Source organism: Salvelinus namaycush, chromosome 11 (assembly GCF_016432855.1).
Source record: "Salvelinus namaycush isolate Seneca chromosome 11, SaNama_1.0, whole genome shotgun sequence".
Taxonomy (NCBI): Eukaryota; Metazoa; Chordata; class Actinopteri; order Salmoniformes; family Salmonidae; genus Salvelinus; species Salvelinus namaycush.
The window spans coordinates 32,337,429-32,359,286 of record NC_052317.1 but is presented as its reverse complement, the minus strand read 5'-3'; the positions used below and the strand labels follow the sequence as shown (position 1 = coordinate 32,359,286).

Here is a 21,858-nt window from a genome sequence, read left to right as displayed (position 1 = left end):
GTTTAGGTGAGAATGTTTACCTCTGACAGAACATACAGTAGGGATGGACGATTACGTACCAGGAAGAGACTAGAACCAGCAGGACTGTGGCTCTCTAGTGGACATGTCTCAGAAATACAGAACTAGGAAAGGGAAATAAGCACCTTTAATATAATAGGAATCTGACCAGGAAAGACAGTTCACTAGCCAGAGCAAGGCCACCCAACACCACACATCAACAATACTGAAAACGTTTACATGCATGACTGTAAAACTCTATAGACAAAAGTGTCTACTAAATGACAAATATAATATTATTCAGAGTAATGACACTTCATTGGGGTGATGGTCATAACACTGGGATTTCTAATGCAGCCTAATTTTGCAGACATTCTAGAATTTGTCTTTGCCTCGCAAATGGGTAACTCCTATCTTTGCCAGTAAGTAAATCAAAATGTTGGGTCATCGTTGCATAGTCTCTGCTCCCTGTCAAGCCCACTGTCCTAGTTTACTTTCTCCTGAACTTCTTATTTATTTTGAAGAATGATGTTTGTTGTAACCTGTTTTATTCTGTACATTTTTTTAATGAACACTGAATTAGGGTTAAGTGCCTTGCTCAAGGGCACATCAACTGTTTTTTCACCTAGTCATCTAGGAGATTCGAACCAGCGGCCTTTCGGTTACTGGCCCAATGCTCTTAACCACTAGGCTACCTGCCACCCCAGATTTAGGGGTAGTGTCTTCATGCTCAGATCACATAAAGAATTTGCGATAGTAAAGTTTTGAAAAAGGTATTTTTAATGATTTAACTCCCACCGCTTGTGGGCCATTTAATTTTTAGGCACGTATAAATAAATCACAGTTACATATTGTAGCTAGCTAGAAATTTTCAAAGGAAAGTAGACAATGAATGTAGGGTGTTCCAGCAAGAGCGCTCCCACTGACCTGCAATTTATCGTTCTTCAGTCTGATGCAGTGATTGGAGAACTATTCAAAACAATGTCACTGACGAGGTTCCATGCATCTCTCGATGATCAAAACTTTCCAAAGATTAGGAGTCATGCTCAGAAGATGTTTGTACTGTTTGGGTCAGCCTATGTATGTGAACAGACATTTTCAGTGATGAAATATAACAAGTCAAGGCACAGATCATCTCTTACTGACTCTCACCTCTCAGCAATCCTGTGCATAGCGATGTCAGAAACTACACCTGACTTCACTGCTCTAGTCAATGCAGATCAGAGACTTCACTCCTCACACTGATTTGGTAGTTTAAATGTAATGTTGAGCTCTCTCTCTTTCTTGTGTTTTTGTGCATAACTACCCGTTAACAAGAGTTCTGTCCGTGGTGCTGAATGCACAGTGTACTTTTCCCTCCGTGTAGTTCATTGCATGTTTAATAATGAAAATACCTACCAAAAGGAGAACATGGATGTGGTTTATTTCTGTGCATGTTAAAAAGTTAAATAAGTAGCATATCTGGACATGATTTACAGTAGATGTATCTGTCAACACAGTCATACACATGATGTATAATCCTGTAATAAGATTCTGGCCCATGATGGCAAAAATATATTCTAATGTGGCCCTCCATGGAAAATAATTGCCCAGGCCTGGTCTAGGGGGTAGGGGTTGGGGACTAGATACACCATATTGGGTAGGGAGTAGGGGTTCCCCCAGGGAGCTCCAAAGAAATCATCTATTAAGAATGCTATGATTTCACTGTGTTCACACACACACACACCAATTTTCACTGTACTTGTGCACATGATAATAACTTTAAACTTTAAGGGATGAAAGAGTGATTATAAGCAGCTCTCTGTCCATCTCTCAAGACAGTTGTATAAGCAGGTACATTGATGGGAAGCATGTGCTCTGACTCAACTCATTTAGTGGGTGGAGGAGAGATGAGATGCCTCTCCACACTCCCGTTCTTTCCAGAGCTCCTCTTGCAGTCCTTGCTGTTGTTTAGATGACTAATGGTCTATAGCGGTTTCCCAGACTGCTTCCCAGAGATATTCTAACCAGTTTAAAGAAACATCAGCGAAGGAACAGTTTCTGTGTAACTGTTGGAGAGAAAGGGTGAGCAGCTGAAGGCACCCTGATCCAACTATCCTGCTGTGCAGAGACAAGTGCTAGACTCGCTGCGCCACTAAAGCCTGGGCCTCATAGTGGGTTGATTATTCTGTTGTGTTTAGTATTCATGCAGGTGTATTCATGCACAGAGAATGGTAGCGATGGATGACAGGGGAGTGGGAGAGAGGTAGAGAGACGTACATGTTAAATAGATTTCCTCTACAGGTGTACTTAAATTACAATTATGTATTTTTTTCTGTATAATTTCGTAAAGAAGGGAACAAAGGACCTATAATTGAGCTACAGTTGTAGGATCTTTATTTGAGCCAGTTTTTCACAGCAGGAAAATAATCATGCAGCAACAGGAAATGTGAATTATGCGGATTATAATTCATGGACATTTTTTGTAGGGGTTGATACATTTTCAGTTAGGGCAAATCAAGTCAGACATTTTAAAGTGGAAATTGCTAACTTTAGAAGCCTTCTTAATCCTCGAATACACTACAAGTTTGCATTTCCTGCAAAATAGTGATCAAATTAAGATCCTACACCTGTATCTTTGTAGTGCATTGCTCCTGCCATATTCTAAGTACTCAACTTGGAAGTGATTGACATCTCACTATAGGTAATTGTAATCTGAATCAAAACAGTTTTTTATTAGACTACTTTGGAAGTTTCTGTCTTTGAGTGATGATAATCAATGATAGTTAACAGAACTGGTAGCTTGTGAGAGCAGGTCGACCCCACTTATCGTTCACTAGGGTACATTGTAAAGATCACCAGTAAACAATTTTTGTCATAACTTTCTCAGGCCTATTCATTCCTATGTGGAACATAAGGCTTCTATGAGAGCTGAGGTGATTAGAGTATGTGCCGTTAGTCAAAGCACATTCTACTACAATAACTGCTGCCATGTCTTTTGGCCGTAAGATTTCCGGATACTGTTTTCATTCAAACTCAAGTGGATATACAATTGTAACTGCATGGGCCATAGTCTCTGTGTGGGAGGAGAATATGTATGTTGATTATTTGTTCTTACATGACAATTCATTAATGAGACACAAACATTCATTTCAATTTTTGTCCATGCGTTGAAATGGTAACATCTCGTCCAAAACAATGTTTAATAACGATGAAATATCAATCACTACTATGATTGAGTGATTGTTTTCTGTGCGTCTCCACGCCTCTGTTTCGCTAAAAAGCTAAGAGATGGGGCTGGAGAAATGTAACCACACTCAAAATAATAGACAGAGCTATGGATGCAAGGACAGACCATCCATAATATCAAATGTATAGTTATAACCATGTTTTGATGCTATACAGTGTTTGTTTACATTTATGTTGTTTACAAACATTGGAGTAAAACAAGCTGATATTTGGGGTTCTATTGGGGAAGGACAGTTGAACTAAGATCATGAGGCATTTCTAAATGATATTCTTCAAGAATCAATGGGTCCACAGTACCAGTCAAACATTTGGACACAGTGCCAAGAGTGTGCAAAGCTGTCATCAAGGCAAAGGATGGCTACTTTGAAGAATCTCAAATCTAAAATATATTTTGATTTGTTGAACCTTTTTTGTTTACTACATGAGTCCATATGTGTTATTTCATAGTGTTGATGTCTTCACTATTATTCTACAATGTAGAAAATAGTAAAAATAAAGAAAAACCCTTGAATGAGTAGGTGTCAACTTTTGACTGGTACTGTATATCATTCATTTATTAGTCAAGTAAAATTGATGTAGCATCCATAGTTGCTATCTTAAATCGATAATAATCACCTGTTTATAATTCATGTGCACGGATCTATAAGATTACCTCTCTGAGCATGGCATTGTTTTTTTATCTTTATACAGTGTCATCAACATAATTGTTTTTCCTCGAAAGGAAATGCATTATCTGTCTACTATGGATGTGTGTCTAATGGGGTTTTCACAACAGAGAGAACACATAGAAAATGCTAAATAAGCCTTAGCCACCACAGGTACATATCCTGTCCCCTTTAATACGTCCGCTGGTGCTCATACAAATGTCATCCACATCCGACCCCATTAATGAAAGTAAGCCCAGACTCAAATCTGCCAGACTGACAATGGCAGAAGGAAGCCCACTGTGAGTGGAGGTACAATCAGTTGACTGTATAAGGCTGCTGCTGTGATCTTGAAAAGAAGAGAGGTTTACACAATTGAGTTGGCTTGTTATATGGCAAAAATATTGTTACGTCAGATTCAGGGATAAAGCATGGGGTCTTAGCTCTGATTCCTGAGGGGTGCAGCGTCTGCTTTATCCTTGACTTACCATTTGTTGATCAATTTAGTGCCAGGGATGAATGCAAACCAACAGAATTTGTGGCCCTCAAGAACTGGAGTTGATAAGCCTTCAATATTTACCACAAGCAAAAACCATACTCCATATCTTCTCCCTCTCTGGAAGAAAGGACAGAGGTTCTGAAAGCCTCTTTAGTAGGATCACCATGTAGGTTATAGACGTTACTGCACTTTTATTCACCATATAAGGACACATGCACTTCTGCCTATTCTGTTCCAGGAAATATGGCTTTGCGTCATTGTGACACAGTAGTGATTATACAGGGAATATGCCATTGTCTAGGGCAGTGTGGATATGGGTCATATTTCCACACAGCGGTTGTTGTTTTCAGGTGAGAACAGTGCAGAGACGTAGAGTGGCTGTCTGTTAGATATCCAAGGTTGCTTTTAGGGAGACATTTTGGGGATTTCAGAAACAAATCAATTTACGGTCTGACTGAGATGTGGTGAAAGCACTGACATGTAATCATCACACAAACACTACCCGTCAAATCATTTTTTTATGATCTGCTTTTGAATTGAGCTTTCTCATGCATGAAATACCAGTGAAGGTGTGACTCTCCCACTACCGCTCTGTTTCCATTGTGTGTCATTATGTATGATTCATAGTTGATAAACATTAGTCACAGGTGTCAGCACTACACAATGAGGCCCAAGTCAATACTGGCCCTTCCTGCTTGCGTCACGGTAACCTCAAGATGAGATGTGTTGTGGAATTAGAGTTTAGAGTAGTGTTTACTTGACTGCACATCATCACAATAAAAGAGTCCTCTGTGCATGCATCTTCAGAGGACATAATAGATATGTCATACGGTTTCCGTTTACCTGTGTCTTGGAAGTGTTGCCCCAAACCTGATTCAACTTATCTTGTTGACTCAGCTTATTCCTAAATACCAGGTTATGTCAGATGTTTTAGTGCTGGGCTGGAACAAAAGTCTGCACTCTGTAGTTCTTCAGGACAGTGAACCAGTGGAGTGCCCTCTGCTGACATTAGGGAGAAGGAGCTGTCCATGGGCCTGACAATTTAAGATCCTGTGGTGGTGGTGCTGAATGGACAGCTCCGCTCTCCATTACTTTTATATAACTTTCACATTACATAAATATTTATATTGCATAACATTTACATTACATTAATAATTTACTTGTACATTTACATATACTGTACATAATACATTTATCATTCTCATTGCATTCAAATGGATTTTGAATGGCCTTTGAATGCCAACCATTTTACACCAGCAACAGCCTCTTTAATGGCTTTTTGTTATGCTACTATATATGTACATGCAGCCCATGGATGATATTCAGGTAATGTCCTATTATTTCCTCTAAAACATGTTTTCCTTAGGGTCCTGAAACCCTCATAGTACATTGTTAAATACACTGAAGAACACACACACACACACACACACACACACACACACACACACACACACACACACACACACACACACACACACACACACACACACACACACACACACACACAGTTTAGTGATAGAGCGTGCTTCGCAATCCTGTTATGGGCTGAACATATTTTATATTTTATATAAACATATTTTACAATGTTAAACACAATGAATAATCAAAAGAAGAATAGAAGAACAGAGCATGAACACGGAAGTGAACACACACACACACACACACACACACACACACACACACACACACACACACACACACACACACACACACACACACACACACACACACACACAATCACTAGTGGTTAGTCATACATCTTCGACCACCTTGTTATATATACACAGGTAGTAATGATACATACAGGTAGTAATGATACACACATGTAGTAATGATACACACAGGTAGTAATGATACACACAGGTAGTAATGATACACACAGGCAGTAATGATACACACCGGCAGTAATGGTACACACATGTAGTAATGATACACACATGCAGTAATGATACACACATGTAGTAATGATACACACAGGTAGTAATGATACACACAGGTAGTAATGATACACACAGGCAGTAATGATACATACAGGTAGTAATGATACACACAGGTAGTAATGATACACACAGGCAGTAATGATACACACCGGCAGTAATGGTACACACAGGTAGTAATGATACACACCGGCAGTAATGATACACACAGGTAGTAATGATACACACAGGTAGTAATGATACACACAGGCAGTAATGATACACACATGTAGTAATGATACACACAGGTAGTAATGATAAACACAGGTAGTAATGATACACATAGGTAGTAATGATAAACACAGGTAGTAATGATACACATAGGTAGTAATGATACACACAGGTAGTAATGATACACACAGGTAGTAATGATAAACACAGGTAGTAATGATACACATAGGTAGTAATGATACACACAGGTAGTAATGATACACACAGGTAGTAATGATACACACAGGCAGTAATGATACACACATGTAGTAATGATACACACAGGTAGTAATGATACACACAGGTAGTAATGATACATACCGGCAGTAATGATACACACATGTAGTAATGATACACACAGGCAGTAATGATACACACAGGCAGTAATGATACACACAGGCAGTAATGGTACACACAGGCAGTAATGATACACACATGCAGTAATGATACACACAGGCAGTAATGATACACACAGGCAGTAATGATACACACAGGCAGTAATGATACACACAGGCAGTAATGATACATACAGGTAGTAATGATACACACAGGTAGTAATGATACACACAGGTAGTAATGATACACACAGGTAGTAATGATACACACAGGTAGTAATGATACACACAGGTAGTAATGATACACACAGGTAGTAATGATACACACAGGTAGTAATGATACACACAGGTAGTAATGATACACACAGGCAGTAATGATACACACATGCAGTAATGATACACACAGGTAGTAATGATACACACAGGTAGTAATGATACACACAGGTAGTAATGATACACATAGGTAGTAATGATACACACAGGTAGTAATGATACACACAGGTAGTAATGATACACACAGGTAGTAATGATACACACAGGTAGTAATGACACACGGATAATAGTAATAATGGAATAGAAAATATGGGTTGTGTGAGTTGGCAAGCAGATAACCTGTTTAGAATCAAATCACAGCTTTTTCACCACTTTCTTTCGATTGTTACCACTAAAGTCTTGTGAAAGCCTGAACAGTAAATAGAGTATCTGTTTTTGTTCTGGTCCCGAGATAATAATATAATATATTATAATATTACATTGACACTATCTTACATTTTTGACCTTGTCTCTGGCAGCAGGTGAGGACTCAGACATACACAGGGGTTATGTGGACATCTAGCTGGAGCTGGGCTGATGCTATCTGACTGTTAATTAGCCCTAGAGCCATGAGCTTGCCTATACAGAGCCTGGATGTGTGTGGTGTTGGGTATTCAGACCCTGGCCGTGTTGTTATTGTGTTATTGTGAATAAAAGGTCATAGGGGAACTATGGAGCCAAACATCTGTCAAGACCGGGTCTCAATTTCCTACTCTTTGTCATTTCCGTGTACAGAGCCTTGACTCAGAGAGAGGGCCTCCAAAGAGTCAGCCATTTTAAGTTCCTCCTCGTCCACACCACGAGGACTTGACATGGACCAACAACACCACCACTCTTGTCAAGAGGGCGCAACAGCTTATTTTCTTCCTAAGATGGCTGAAGAAATTCAGCATGCCACCCCGGGTCCCCTCCAAATTCTACCGCTGCACCATCGAGGGCGTCCTGACCAGTTGCATCACGGCCTGGTACAGGAATTGCTCCATCCACAACCGCAAAGCCCTCCAGCGACTGGTGAAAACGGCTCAGTACATCACTGGGACCGTGCTCCCATACATCCAGGATATCTACTCGAAACAGTGCCTGAGGAAGGCCTGCAGCATCATCAAGGACCCCAAACACCCCAGCCACGAGCTGTTCACCCCCTTACCGTCAGGCAGATGGTATCGGAGCATGAGGTCTGATAGAAACAGTCTCTGAGCCTGTTGGTATCTACAAGGCATCAGACTTCTAAACACTGGAACTGGACTGACCAGGTGCACTGACTCACCTACACATATATACACACACACACACATTCATGCTACACTTCACAACTTATGCTACCAGACTCTTATTATGATTGCTAAATACTGCACAATTTAAACACTTGCCCCCCCCAATCCCCACTTCCCCAAAACACGTGCAAATATTGGACTATAAATTGTGCCTTCCTGTATTATGCTTACGCTAAAATGTTTGTTTTCTACTGAACCATTTACTTTATGTTCCTATTCTTATCTTTTATTATTTCTTATTGTTGTTGCATTGTCCAGAAGGAACCTGCAAGTAAGCATTTAGTTGGATGGTGTATAGATGGTGTATAGATGGTGTATGGTGTATAGATGGTGTATGGTGTATATATGGTGTATAGATGGTGTATGGTGTATAGATGGTGTATAGATGGTGTATGGTGTATAGATAGATGGTGTATGGTGTATAGATGGTGTATAGAAAGACTATTCTAGCATGTGAAAATCAGTTTGCCACTTTTTATTTACATTCACAGTCCTTAACATACATCAAAGCATTGTATGTACAGCAAAACAGATCACTAACATCAACTGATGCCCCTTCATTAAAAGATGTCAATGTGTTATTTTGCAAGCCTGATGGCAATATAGTAGGTGAATAGTTGTTTATCTGTATAGTTTACTTTATACTTTAAAAATAGTTTTCAAATAATTGTTTCACATTCATAGTTACTGGAGGTATTTTAGCATTTTTGGCTAAGATGACCTGACAACCCACAACAATCTCATCAATATGTTTGGGATTTGCTGCTATTCCTGGAGCAGAAAAATAAACAAATAAGGTTCATTTTAAAAGATAAAAATGTACATTCAAGATGATGTGATAAGAATTTATTGAATCAAACAAGCACAATGATGATGTATTGATTAATTTATTGAAACAAACAAGCATAATGATGATGTATTGATTAATTTATTGAAACAAACAAGCATAATGATGATGTATTGATTAATTTATTGAAACAAACAAGCATAATGATGATGTATTGATTAATTTATTGAAACAAACAAGCATAATGATGATGTATTGATGAATTTATTGAATCAAACAAGCATAATGATGATGTATTGATGATGAACCATCCACGGTTATATGATCGTTTATAGTGCTTTTCTAAAACTGAAAACGCTTTACATTACATGGGGGTAACTCACTCATCACATAACTTTTCATCTCTGCCCCCTTCCCCCGTCCCACTTCAAAATATCACAGACTTTGCCAGCTCAGTTACCACAGATGACAAACTTTGATCCTGAATATACAGTGGGGTCTGAAATGATCGCCACCCTTGATAAATATGAGCAAAAATGACTGTATAAAATATGCAATTTTTTGGTTGCTGAAATGATTTGTTAAACAAAATCTCTTTCTCTGAGCTATTGTATGAGTATAAAATAATATAATACATTTTTTTCTCAAAAAGGTAGGGGTCAAAATTATTGGCACACTTGTTTTCAATACCTGACATTGGGAGAATAATGGCACTGAGACTTTTTCTAAAATGTTTTAGAACACATTGGGAGGGATCTTAGACTATTCCTCCACACAGAATCCATCCAAATCCTTGATATCCTTAGTCTGCGCTTATGGACTGCCCTTTTAATTTCAAACCCCAGGTTTTCAATGGGTTTCAAGTCCGGAGACTGAGATACCCGTTGAATTAACCATTTGATTGTGGGTTTTTCGATGTGTGCTTGGGGTTATTGTCTTACTGGAAGATACACTTGCAGCCAAGTTTCAACCTCCTGGCAGAGGCAATCAGGTTTTTGGCTAAAATGTCCTGGTATTGGGTAAAGTTCATGATGACGTTGACCTTAACACGGGCCCCAGGACCAGTGGAAGTAAAATAGCCCCATAACATCAAAGATCCACCACCATATTTTACAGTAGGTATGTGGTTCCTTTCTGCTTATGCGTTCTCATTTCAACGACAAACCCACCACTGGTGTGCGTGGCCAAAGAGCTTGATTTTCATGTCATCTGACCAAAGCACTGGTTCCAATCCAAGTGCCAAGCCCTTTAGCAGACTCATCTTGGAATCAGTGCTTTGGTCAGATGAAATGAAAAGCTCTTTGGCCACACGCAGAAAATAACCTCATACAGTGGCTTGCGAAAGTATTCACCTCCCTTGGCATTTTTCCTATTTTGTTGCCTTACAACCTGGAATTAAAATGGATTTCTGGGGGGTTTGTATCATTTGCTTAACTCAACATGCCTACCACTTTGAAGATGCAATTTTTTTTAAATTGTGAAACAAACAAGAAATTAGACCAAAAAAAAACAGAAAACTTGAGCGTGCATAACTATTCACCCCCCCAAAGTCAATATTGTAACGGTTGTCGTTGGTGGAAGGAGAAGAGGACCAAAGTGCAGCATGGTACGTATTCATAATACATTTAATAAAGAATGAATACTGAACAAAAACAACAAACCGACAAACGAACAGTTCTGTAAGGTGCAAACAAAAACACTAAACAGAAAATAACTACCCACAACCCATAGTGGGAAAACAGGCAACTTAAGTATGATTCGCAATCAGAGACAACGATCGACACCTGCCTCTGATTGAGAACCATACTAGGCCAAACACATAGAAATATAACGACTAGAACAAAACATAGAAAAACAACATAGAATGCCCACCCCAACTCACGCCCTGACGAAACTAAAATAGACATAAAAAAGGAACTAAGGAACTAACCCATTCTTCAAGGCAAAACTGCTCCAGCTCCTTCAAGTTGGATGGGTTCCACTGATGTACAGCAATCTTTAAGTCATACCACAGATTCTCAATTGGATTGAGGTCTGGGCTTTGACTAGGCCATTCCAAGACATTTAAATGTTTCCCCTTAAACCACTCAAGTGTTGCTTTAGCAGTATGCTTAGGGTCATGGTCCTGCTGGAAGGTGAACCTCCGTCCCAGTCTCAAATCTCTGGAAAACTGAAACAGGTTTCCCTCAAGAATTTCCCTGTATTTAGCGCCATCCATCATTCCTTCAATTCTGACCAGTTTCCCAGTCCCTGCCGGTGAAAAATATCCCCACAGAATGATGCTGCCACCACCTTGCTTCACTGTTGGGATGGTGTTCTCGGCGTGATGAGAGGTGTTGGGTTTGCGCCAGACATAGCGTTTTCCATGATGGCCAAAAATCTCAATTTTAGTCTCATCTGACCAGAGTACCTTCTTCCATATGTTTGGGGAGTCTCCCACATGCCTTTTGGTGAACACCAAACATGTTTGCTTATTTTTTCTGGACACTCTTTCGTAAAGCTCAGCTCTGGAGAGTGTACAGCTTAAAGTGGTCCTATGGAGATACTCCAATCTCCGCTGTGGAGCTTTGCAGCTCCTTCAGGGTTATCTTTGGTCTCTTTGTTGCCTCTCTGATTAATGCCCTCCTTGCCTGGTCCGTGAGTTTTGGTGGGCGGCCCTCTCTTGGCAGGTTTGTTGTGGTGGCATATTCTTTCCATTTTTTAATAATGGATTTAATGGTGCTCCATGGGATGTTCAAAGTTTCTGATATTTCTTTATAACCTAACCCTGGTCTGTACTTTCATAGCTCTTCATAGCGCTGGTTGCTTGGTGGTGCCCCTTGCTTAGTGGTATTGCAGACTCTGGGGCCTTTCAGAACAGGTGTATATATACTGAGATCATGTGACACTTAGATTGCACACAGGTGGACTTGATTTAACTAATTATGTGACTTCTGAAGGTAATTGGTTGCACCAGATCTTATTTAGGGGCTTCATTCCTTTTTTTAAAAACTTTTTTGAAACAAGTAATTTTTAAAATTTCACTTCACCAATTTGGACTATTTTGTTTATATCCATTACATGAAATCCAAATAAAAATACATTTAAATTACAGGTTGTAATGCAACAAAATAGGATAAACACCAAGGGGGGTGAATACTTTTGCAAGGCACTGTACCTACTGTAAAATATAGTGGTGGATCTTTGATGTTATGGGGCTATTTTGCTTCCACTGGTTACCACTGTATGTCTAATAAATCACTGTATGTGTTCATTTAATGAAAACAACTCCAAAATATATATTTTTTTTATGTATTTCCCTGAGCCTCCTTTGGCCCTTAAAATGCTCAGTCTGATCATGTGGGCGTTAGGAAACAAATGTGAAGATACTGACATACACAACCCTGATTAGCTCATAGGATGTTCTTGAGCCCACCCCCTTACCCAGATGAACAGTTATTGGTCTATTATAGTCAGATCTTATTGTGAAGTCATGATGTGGGGCCCAAAGTCCCATCCCACCTGACCAGGATGACATTTCAGGATTATTTTCAAACAGCTCTTACACAAAAAACAAGGAAATCACATTTTAACTGCACTGCCCATTAAGTAGTCTCACACTGATATCTCCGCTCCATTCCCACAATAGCTCAATAATGTGTGTGTCCAATGAATCAAGAAAATGCATATGTCGTATATAATTCATTGGGGTTTCTTAAACTATCGGTCAGGACCCAAAGTGGGCCCTGGGCACGTGGGTCGCTAGTTAAAAGAATACATCTATATTCACACACTGTTTCTTCTTAATTTGGGTCGCCGGAGGACGGTATATTTCTCATTTGGGTCTCGAGCTGAAAACGTTTAATCAATTACTCATGTAGGCTACTTTCCAACTTGACTGTTCCTGACCTGTACAGCAGCCTCGACTATGAGAAACTTGTCAATGAAATGCATCCTTAACATCCTTATGGCCCTAGTCAGTCACACGTTGACATCCCTGTGTATAACCACCATGCTAGGCGGTGCCTCCTCCACTCTCTTCCCTCTCAGAGCCAGGGTGAGAAAGTTCCTGATGGACAGCAAGACTCGGAGCAGCAGCTCCTTGAGTCCGGCCCTGTACTCCTGTCGCATCAGGCAGTACAGCACGGGGTTCAGGCAGCTGTTGGTGTGAGCCAAGCAAACAGTCAGAGGGAAAGCATAGGCCTGGGCATTGTAGAAGGCCTTACTAAAGGGCACCAGGTCAAATTTTATCAGCACTCCCCACAGTGTAAGAGCCTGGTTGGGCAGCCAGCAGAGGAAGAAGGAGAGCACCAAGATGGTAACCGAGCAGGTCACTTTGGAGCGACGCCGTTGATGGGACCTCTCTGAACTCTCCATGACCCCAACGCTGCCAACTACGCCATTGACTCGCCGGCTCAGGAGGAGGTAACACACACTGATCACTACCAAGGGAACCACAAATCCCAGCAGTACCTTCTGTGTCTGGTAGAGGCCCAGTAGAACCTGAGAGTCCCAGTGACCCGAGGCAGATCCAGAAAACCGGACCAGACACAGCTCGTCATCCGCAGACACCTAGAAACAGCAAAAACATGCACCACAATGGAATTAAGTGTTTGACATCAATTGATGTGTTTTGTTTTGATATACACACAAACAGCCATACATGCATTTTTAAATTGGCAAATAAAATCAGTCAAACAAACCTGGACTGTGGTGGAGTAGATGGCGTGGGGCATCGTGACCGCCAGTGACACCACCCAGATGGCAAAACTGGCCCACTTGGCGCGAGCCGCAGCCATTTTGGGGCTGCTTATCCTCAGTGAGGAGGTGAGGGAGCAGTAGCGAGCCACGCTCATGGCCGTCAGGAAGAAGACGCTAGCGTACATGTTCATGGTCGTCACAGAGCTGACAATCTTACACATGACCCTGCCGAAGGGCCAGCGGAAGTCCAGGGCAGTGTCCACAGCCCAGAAGGGCAGGGTGAGGACGAACTGGAGGTCAGTCACTGCCAGGCTCCTCACAAAGAAGTCAATAGACGAGTGGTGCAACTGGTGGCGGGAGTGGAGAAGGAACAGCGCCAGGAGGTTTCCCACCAGCCCCAGAGCACACACCACCAGGTAGACCAGAGCAATGACCACTCGCATCTGGAAGAAGGAAACACAGTCAAGAGTCAAATCCTGATACATAATGGCTTGGTACTGTCATTAATTAATAATAATCAAAAAGAAAAATAATGAAGTTAATCTTAAATTGATTTATCCTAACCCACAACAACAAAAAATATATTTTATATCAAGATAATCTACCTTTAGGACTTTAAAGCTGGGATATTTAAACTTGCAATACGTAACTTTCTGTCATTCTCATTGAATTCAAGTCTAAGAAGCGGTAGGTGTGCTATTTATATGCTTCCAGTTCTTAAATTTCGTTTCTGCATCTTTTATTTTCAGTTTTGTACACCAGCTTCAATCTAAATACAATATTTGTGGTTATGAAAAATATATTTCACAGAGGTTTAGATAGATGGTACAACGATTCTCTACACTATACTTGCGTGTTTTGTCACAAACAAAACTTAAGCGAACTATTCGAGTTTTAGCAACCAGGAAATTGAGCAATTTATGCAGAGTGCATCTTTAATGGGGAAACTGACATGTCCATTTGCGATATTACAACAACAAAGAAGTCACTGAAAACAACTAACATGCTGAGCTACACTCCTCAGTTCGGTGGGGCGACCAGTGGCACCATTTCCACATACTGCGGATTCTATCTTTAAGCTTGACAATATTCTGTTTCTATTGTTTATATAGTGTAAAATAATAATTATATATATATATGTACATACATATCTGCCAATGTGGTAAAATAATGTGTCTTGGTCAGACTTCTTGCAAAAGATTAGTTTGTGCTAGTCTGGAACAAAAGCCTGCACAACCAGTAGTAGCTCTCTAGGTCCAGAGTTGCAGATCCCTGAGCATCACTCCTCTATGCGCTAGCAGGGCTACTATGAAGTAGGATGAAGTTACAACTGATCTAAACTTAGTTTTGCGTTTGTCACCCTAATGGTTAGGACTTTTGGAGGGTATTCGGAGCACACACCCACCGTCATGTTCGCGCTGTCCCCATACAGCTCCGGAGCAGACTCTCTGGAGAGGAGATTGAGCCAGCAGTCCAGCGAGAGGTTGTGGAGCGATTCTCCGGACAGGTTAGCCTGCTCTGGGCTCTCCGCGTCCTCCTGACCCCCTACACGCCCACTCAGACCCAGGTGTAGCAAACTGCTGTTACTCTGATGCATGGTTCTTCTCTATCATTCAGCAGAACACTCCGCATGAAAACAGGGTCTCACATCACCCAAAGTGTGAAGTAATGGTACAAACATTTCGAGTTAAGAGTAGACTCAACATATCCAAATTCCAACCGCACCGTTTTTGTAAGACACATTTTGTGTTTTAGGAAACAGTCATTGTTAGTAAATATTCACTGTTTTTTTCGTTTCATTTGAATGTGTTTGTTCAAGTCCGACTTGTTTCCGAATGAGTTGCATAACGTGTCTAGTCTGCGCTTTTTATACCGTTTGAGATGCTATGCGCGGGTAAAGTCTCCGAGAATTCGCGCTGTGCGGTTGCTATCACTCCATCACGTGCATAAAATGGGGGGAGAGTAGGGGTGAGAATGTGGAGGGCTGCAACCTGCTCTCAAAGCATTTCGTATTATTCTGTACATAAGGCCGAGGCACTACATTTAGTATCATATGTTATGTTTCGTATGGTATGCATTCATTTGTGGATGTCCATCACCCATTTAGTATGATATGTTCCGAATTACAATTAGTATTATATGTTACCTATTTGCTAAACGTACAATATGTTACGAATTGTGTCCAGCGATACTGGTCCATAATAGAGGTTTACAATACAGTCGTGGCCAAAAGTTTTGAGAATGACACAAATATTAATTTTCACAAAGTTTGCTGCTTCAGTGTCTTTAGATATTTTTGTCAGATGTTACTATGGAATCCTGAAGTATAATTACAAGCATTTCATAATTGTCAAAGGCTTTTATTGACAATTACATGAAGTTGATGCATAGAGTCAATATTTGCAGTGTTTACCCTTCTTTTTCAAGACCTCTGCAATCCGCCCTGGCATGCTGTCAATTAACTTCTGGGCCACATCCTGACTGATGGCAGCCCATTCTTGCATAATCAATGCTTGGAGTTTGTCAGAATGTGTGGGTTTTTGTTTGTCCACCCACCTCTTGAGGATTGACCACAAGTTCTCAATGGGATTAAGGTCTGGGGAGTTTCCTGGCCATGGACCCAAAATATCGATGTTTTGTTCCCCGAGCCACTTAGTTATCACTTTTTCCTTATGGCAAGGTGCTCCATCATGCTGGAAAAGGCATTGTTCGTCACCAAACTGTTCCTGGATGGTTGGGAGAAGTTGCTCTCGGAGGATGTGTTGGTACCATTCTTTATTCTTGGCTGTGTTCTTAGGCAAAATTGTGAGTCAGCCGACTTCCTTGGCTGAGAAGCAACCCCACACATAAATGGTCTCAGGATGCTTTACTGTTGGCATGACACAGGACTGATGGTAGCGCTCACCTTGTCTTCTCCGGGCAAGCTTTTTTCCGGATGCCCCAAACAATCGGAAAGGGGATTCATCAGAGAAAATGACTTTACCCCAGTCCTCAGCAGTCCAATCCCTGTACCTTTTGTAGAATATCAGTCTGTCCCTGATGTTTTTCCTGGAGAGAAGTGGCTTCTTTGCTGCCCTTCTTGACACCAGGCCATCCTCCAAAAGTCTTCGCCTCACTGTGCGTGCAGATGCACTCACACCTGCCTGCTGCCATTCCTGAGCAAGCTCTGTACTGGTGGGCCCCGATCCCACAGCTGAATCAACTTTAGGAGACGTGACAGCATGACAGAGTGATCTCCAGCCTTGTCCTCGTAAACACTCACACCTGTGTTAACGAGAGAATCACTGACATGATGTCAGCTGGTCCTTTTGTGGCAGAACTGAAATGCAGTGGAAATGTTTTTTAGGGATTCAGTTCATTTGTATGGCAAAGAGGGACTTTGCAATTAATTGCAATTCATCTGATCACTCTTCATAACATTCTGGAGTATATGCAAATTGCCATCATACATACTGAGGCAGCAGACTTTGTAAAAATGTATATTTGTGTCATTCTCAAAACTTTTGGCCACGACTGTACATACTGCTCAAAGATGTACGGCAGACGTGGTGTGTGGGATGTGATTGTTCTGCTGTACTTGGGGACTTTGGTGGGGTAGTACCTCTGCTCCTCAACTCTGTGTTTGAGGGGCAATCATCATCACAACATCCCAGACTCATTTTGACCAGTGTTCTTTAATCCTGGAGTGTGTTCCGGACTTAGATTTTTCTGAGTGCTACTGATTTTTAATAACATAGTAGGCCTATGGGGCGCTAAAAGTCGTTATGAATATTCAGTATTTGTCATATACAGATGAGGTCATTTAAAGTGTTACCAAAACAAACATCTATTGCAGCCCTGTGTTCACTGCTTTAAAGCTAGAGAAAAACATCAATCAGAAGATTATAGTATCCCTGCAGCAGCAGAGAGAGAGGCAAAGGACCCTCATTAACACCAGCAGGATCCCTAGCCCACTGGGCACAGACGTCTAATCAACATCTATTCCACATTGGTTCAATGTAATTTAATTGAAATGATGTGGAAACAATATTGATTCATCCAGTGTGAACCCAGAAGGGGGGGGGTGGGGGGGGGGGGGGGGGGTCTCTGAACAGCCTCGAACATTCAAGACTTTATTCAAAAACATACATTTACATCATTCCAATGACTACATGGAAAACAATAATTTCCCTATTCTGCCTAGTACAGACTGAAGCAGTGCAAGGGAAACCTTTTAAAATAATCATTTATTGAGCTCAGACACATCAATGAAACTTAAATAAGAAATTACATCAAAGTACAGTAAGTGAAGTATGTCCAAAAAAAGAAAGTAAGTAAATTAATATCTGCCGCCATTGTTCAGTAGCCACATTATTCAGTAAATCTCTATATTACGGGATCTCTATAATACATAACACCATATATTGGGGTTCAGCAACCTGGCCTCAGGGCAATTCATATTATTTGGGACGTTTCTTTTTCCCCTCCATTTAAAAAATCAAATCAAATCAAATTTTATTGGTCACATACACATGGTTAGCAGATGTTAATAAGAGTGTAGCGAAATGCTTGTGCTTCTAGTTCCGACAGTGCAGTAATATCTAACAAGTAATCTAAAAATTCCCCAACAACTACCTAATACACACAAATCTAAAGGGGTGAATGAGAATGTGTACATATAAGTATATGGATGAGCGATGGCCAAGCGGCATAGGCAAGGTGCAATAGATGTATATACTGTATTTTATACCATGTGATATGAGTAATGTAAGATATGTAAACATTATTAAAGTGGCATTATTTAAAGTGGCATTGATTAAAGTGACTAGTGATCCATTTATTAAAGTGTCCAGTGATTGGGTCTCAATGTAAGCAGCATCACTGAGTTAGTGATTCCTGTTTAGCAGTCTGATGGCCTTGAGATATAAACTGTTTTCAATCTCTCGGTCCCTGCTTTAATGCACCTGTACTGACCTCTCCTTCTGGATGATAGCGGGTTGAACAGGCAGTGGCTCGGGTGGTTGTTGTCCTTGATGATCTTTTTGGCCTTCCTGTGACATTGGGTACTGTAGGTGTCCTGGAGGGCAGGTAGTTTGCCCCCGGTGATGCATTGTGCAGACCTCACTACCCTCTGGAGAGCCTTACGGTTGTGGGCGGTGCAGTTGCAGTACCAGGCTGTGATACAGCCCGACAGGATGCTCTCGATTGTGCATCTGTAAAAATTTGTGAGGGTTTTGGTTGACAAGCCAAATTTCTTCAGCCTCCTGAGGTTGAAGAGGCGCTGTTGCGCCTTCTTCACCACACTGTCTGTGTGGGTGGACCAATTCAGTTTGTCTGTGATGTGTACTCCCAGGAACTTAAAACTCTCCACCTTCTCCACTGCTGTCCTTTCGATGTGGATAGGCGGTGCTCCCTCTGCTGTTTCCTGAAGTTCACGATCATCTCTTTTGTTTTGTTGACGTTGTTTTCCTGACACCACACTCCGGGTGCCCTCACCTCCTCCCTGTAGGCTGTCTCGTCATTGTTGGTAATCAAGTCCACTACTGTTGTGTCGTCTGCAAACTTGATGATTGGGTTGGAGGCGTGCATGGCCACGCAGTCGTGGGTGAACAGAAGTACAGGAAGGGGCTGAGCACACACCCTTAATGGGGCCCCAGTGTTGAGGATCAGCGAAGTGGAGATGTTGTTTCCTACCTTCACAACCTGGGGGTGGCCTGTCAGAAAGTCCAGCACCCAGTTGCACAGGATGTGGTTGAGACCCAGGGCCTCCAGCTTGATGATGAGCTTGGAGGGTACTATGGTGTTGAATGCTGAGCTGTAGTCAATGAACAGCATTCTTACATACAGTTGAAGTTGGAAGTTTACATACACCTTGGCCAAATACATTTAAACTCAGTTTTTCACTATTCCTGACATTTAATCCTAGTAAAGATTCCCTGTTTTAGGTCAGTTAGGATCACCACGTTATTTTAAGAATGTGAAATGTCAGAATAATAGTAGAGAGAATGATTTATTTCAGCATTTATTTCTTTCATCACGTTCCCAGTGGGTCAGAAGTTTACATACACTCAATTAGTATTTGGTGGCATTGCCTTTAAATTGTTTAACTTGGGTCAAACGTTTCAGGTAGCCTTCCACAAGCTTCCCATATGTATGGGCTATGCTTGGGGTCATTGTCCATTTGGAAGACCCATTTGCGACCAAGCTTTAACTTCCTGACTGATGTCTTGAGATGTTGCTTCAATATATCCACATCATTTTCCTGCCTCATGATGCCATCTATTTTGTGAAGTGCACCAGTCCCTCCTGCAGCAAAGCTCCCCCACAACATGATGCTGCCACCCCCGTGCTTCACGGTTGTGATGGTGTTCTTCGGCTTGCAAGCTTCCCCCTTTTTCCTCCAAACATAACAATGGTCATTATGGCCAAACAGTTCTATTTGTGTTTCATCAGACCACAGGACATTTCTCCAAAAAGTACAATCTTTATCCACATGTGCAGTTCCAAACCGTAGTCTGGCTTTTTATGGCGGTTTTGTTGCAGTGGCTTTTTCCTTGCTGAGCGGCCTTTCAGGTTATGTTGATATAGGACTCGTTTTACTGTAGGTATAGATACTTTTGTACCTGTTTCCTCCAGCATCTTCACAAGGTCCTTTGCTGTTGTTCTGGGATTGATTTGCACTTTTCGAACCAAAGAACGAGTCTCCTTCCTGAGCAGTATGACGGCTGTGTGGTCCTATGATGTTTATACTTGCGTACTGTTGTTTGTACAGAAGAACTTGGTACCTTCAGGCGTTTGGAAATTGCTTCCAAGGATGAACCAGACTTGTGGAGATCTACAATTTTTTCTCTGAGGTCTTGGCTGATTTCTTTTGATTTCCCCATGATGTCAAGCAAAGAGGCACTCAGTTTGAAGGTAGGCCTTGAAATATATCCACAGATACACCTCCAATTGACTCAAATTATGTCAATTAGCCTATCAGAAGCTTCTAAAGCCATGACATAATTTTCTGGAATTTTCCAAGCTAAAGGCACAGTCAATTTAGTGTATGTAACTTCTGACCCACTGGAATTGTGATACAGTGAATTATAAGTGAAATAATCTGTCTGTAAACAATTGTTGGAAAAATTACTTGTGTCATGCACAAAGTAGATGTCCTAACCGACTTGCCAAAACTATAGTTTGGTTGAAAAACGAGTTTTAATGACTCCAACCTTAGGGTATGTAAATTTCCGACTTCAAATGTAATCATCTGCCAGAGAGTAGCCACAATCGGTTTGAGCCCCAAGTAATACATTTGGGCCAGATAACTCACACCGGAATCGGCCCGAGCTCAATCCCCACATCCTAGTAATACTGCCGAAGGCGGCCCAGACACGGGCCACATGACGTCAGCTGAGTCTGACTCTCAGCCAAGTGCCCGACTCTCAGCCGGAATCGGCCCAGATCCACTGTGCTAACTGGGGAGCTAACAAGTGTACATTTTTGTTCCAGCCCAGCACTAAGACACCTGATTTAACTCATCAACTACTCATTAAAACCTTGATTAGCTGAATCAGGTGTGTTAGAGCTGGTGGTGCTACAGGAGCCTAGTAGTTGAATAGGAAGTTGGTGGTGTTGGTTGAGAAGGAGTTCCGTATTTGCGTGGTCGGGTTTGCGATAGAGTAGTCGGAAGCTGTGGTCATAGTCATGGTTGGTAAGGAGGTCTGAGTCTGCATACTCTTGCCCGAGTCGGAGCTTCCTCACCAGGGTTGACATGGCCTCCACTCCTGTGGGCACTGAGAAGACTGGTGGTGGTGATCTCTCTGTGTCCACCACCACAGAGAGACAGAGAGAGAGAGAGAGAGAGACAGAGAGACAGAGAGACAGAGAGACAGAGAGACAGAGAGACAGAGAGACAGAGAGACAGAGAGACAGAGAGACAGAGAGAGAGAGAG

General features: G+C 41.4%; 1 protein-coding gene across 1 annotated transcript in view; it reads right to left on the bottom strand.

The window, feature by feature from the left end:
* Window positions 1–13,222: 13,222 nt before the first annotated feature.
* LOC120055354 (relaxin-3 receptor 1-like) overlaps window positions 13,223–21,858 on the bottom strand; it is a 37,028-nt gene continuing 28,392 nt past the window's right edge. Inside the window, exons 4-6 of the mRNA XM_039003223.1 lie at window positions 15,348–15,487; window positions 13,945–14,385; window positions 13,223–13,813 (exon numbers count right to left, since the gene is read on the bottom strand). Of these exons, the coding sequence (XP_038859151.1) occupies window positions 13,223–13,813; window positions 13,945–14,385; window positions 15,348–15,487 (1,172 nt within the window). The remainder of the gene's footprint in view (window positions 13,814–13,944; window positions 14,386–15,347; window positions 15,488–21,858) is intronic.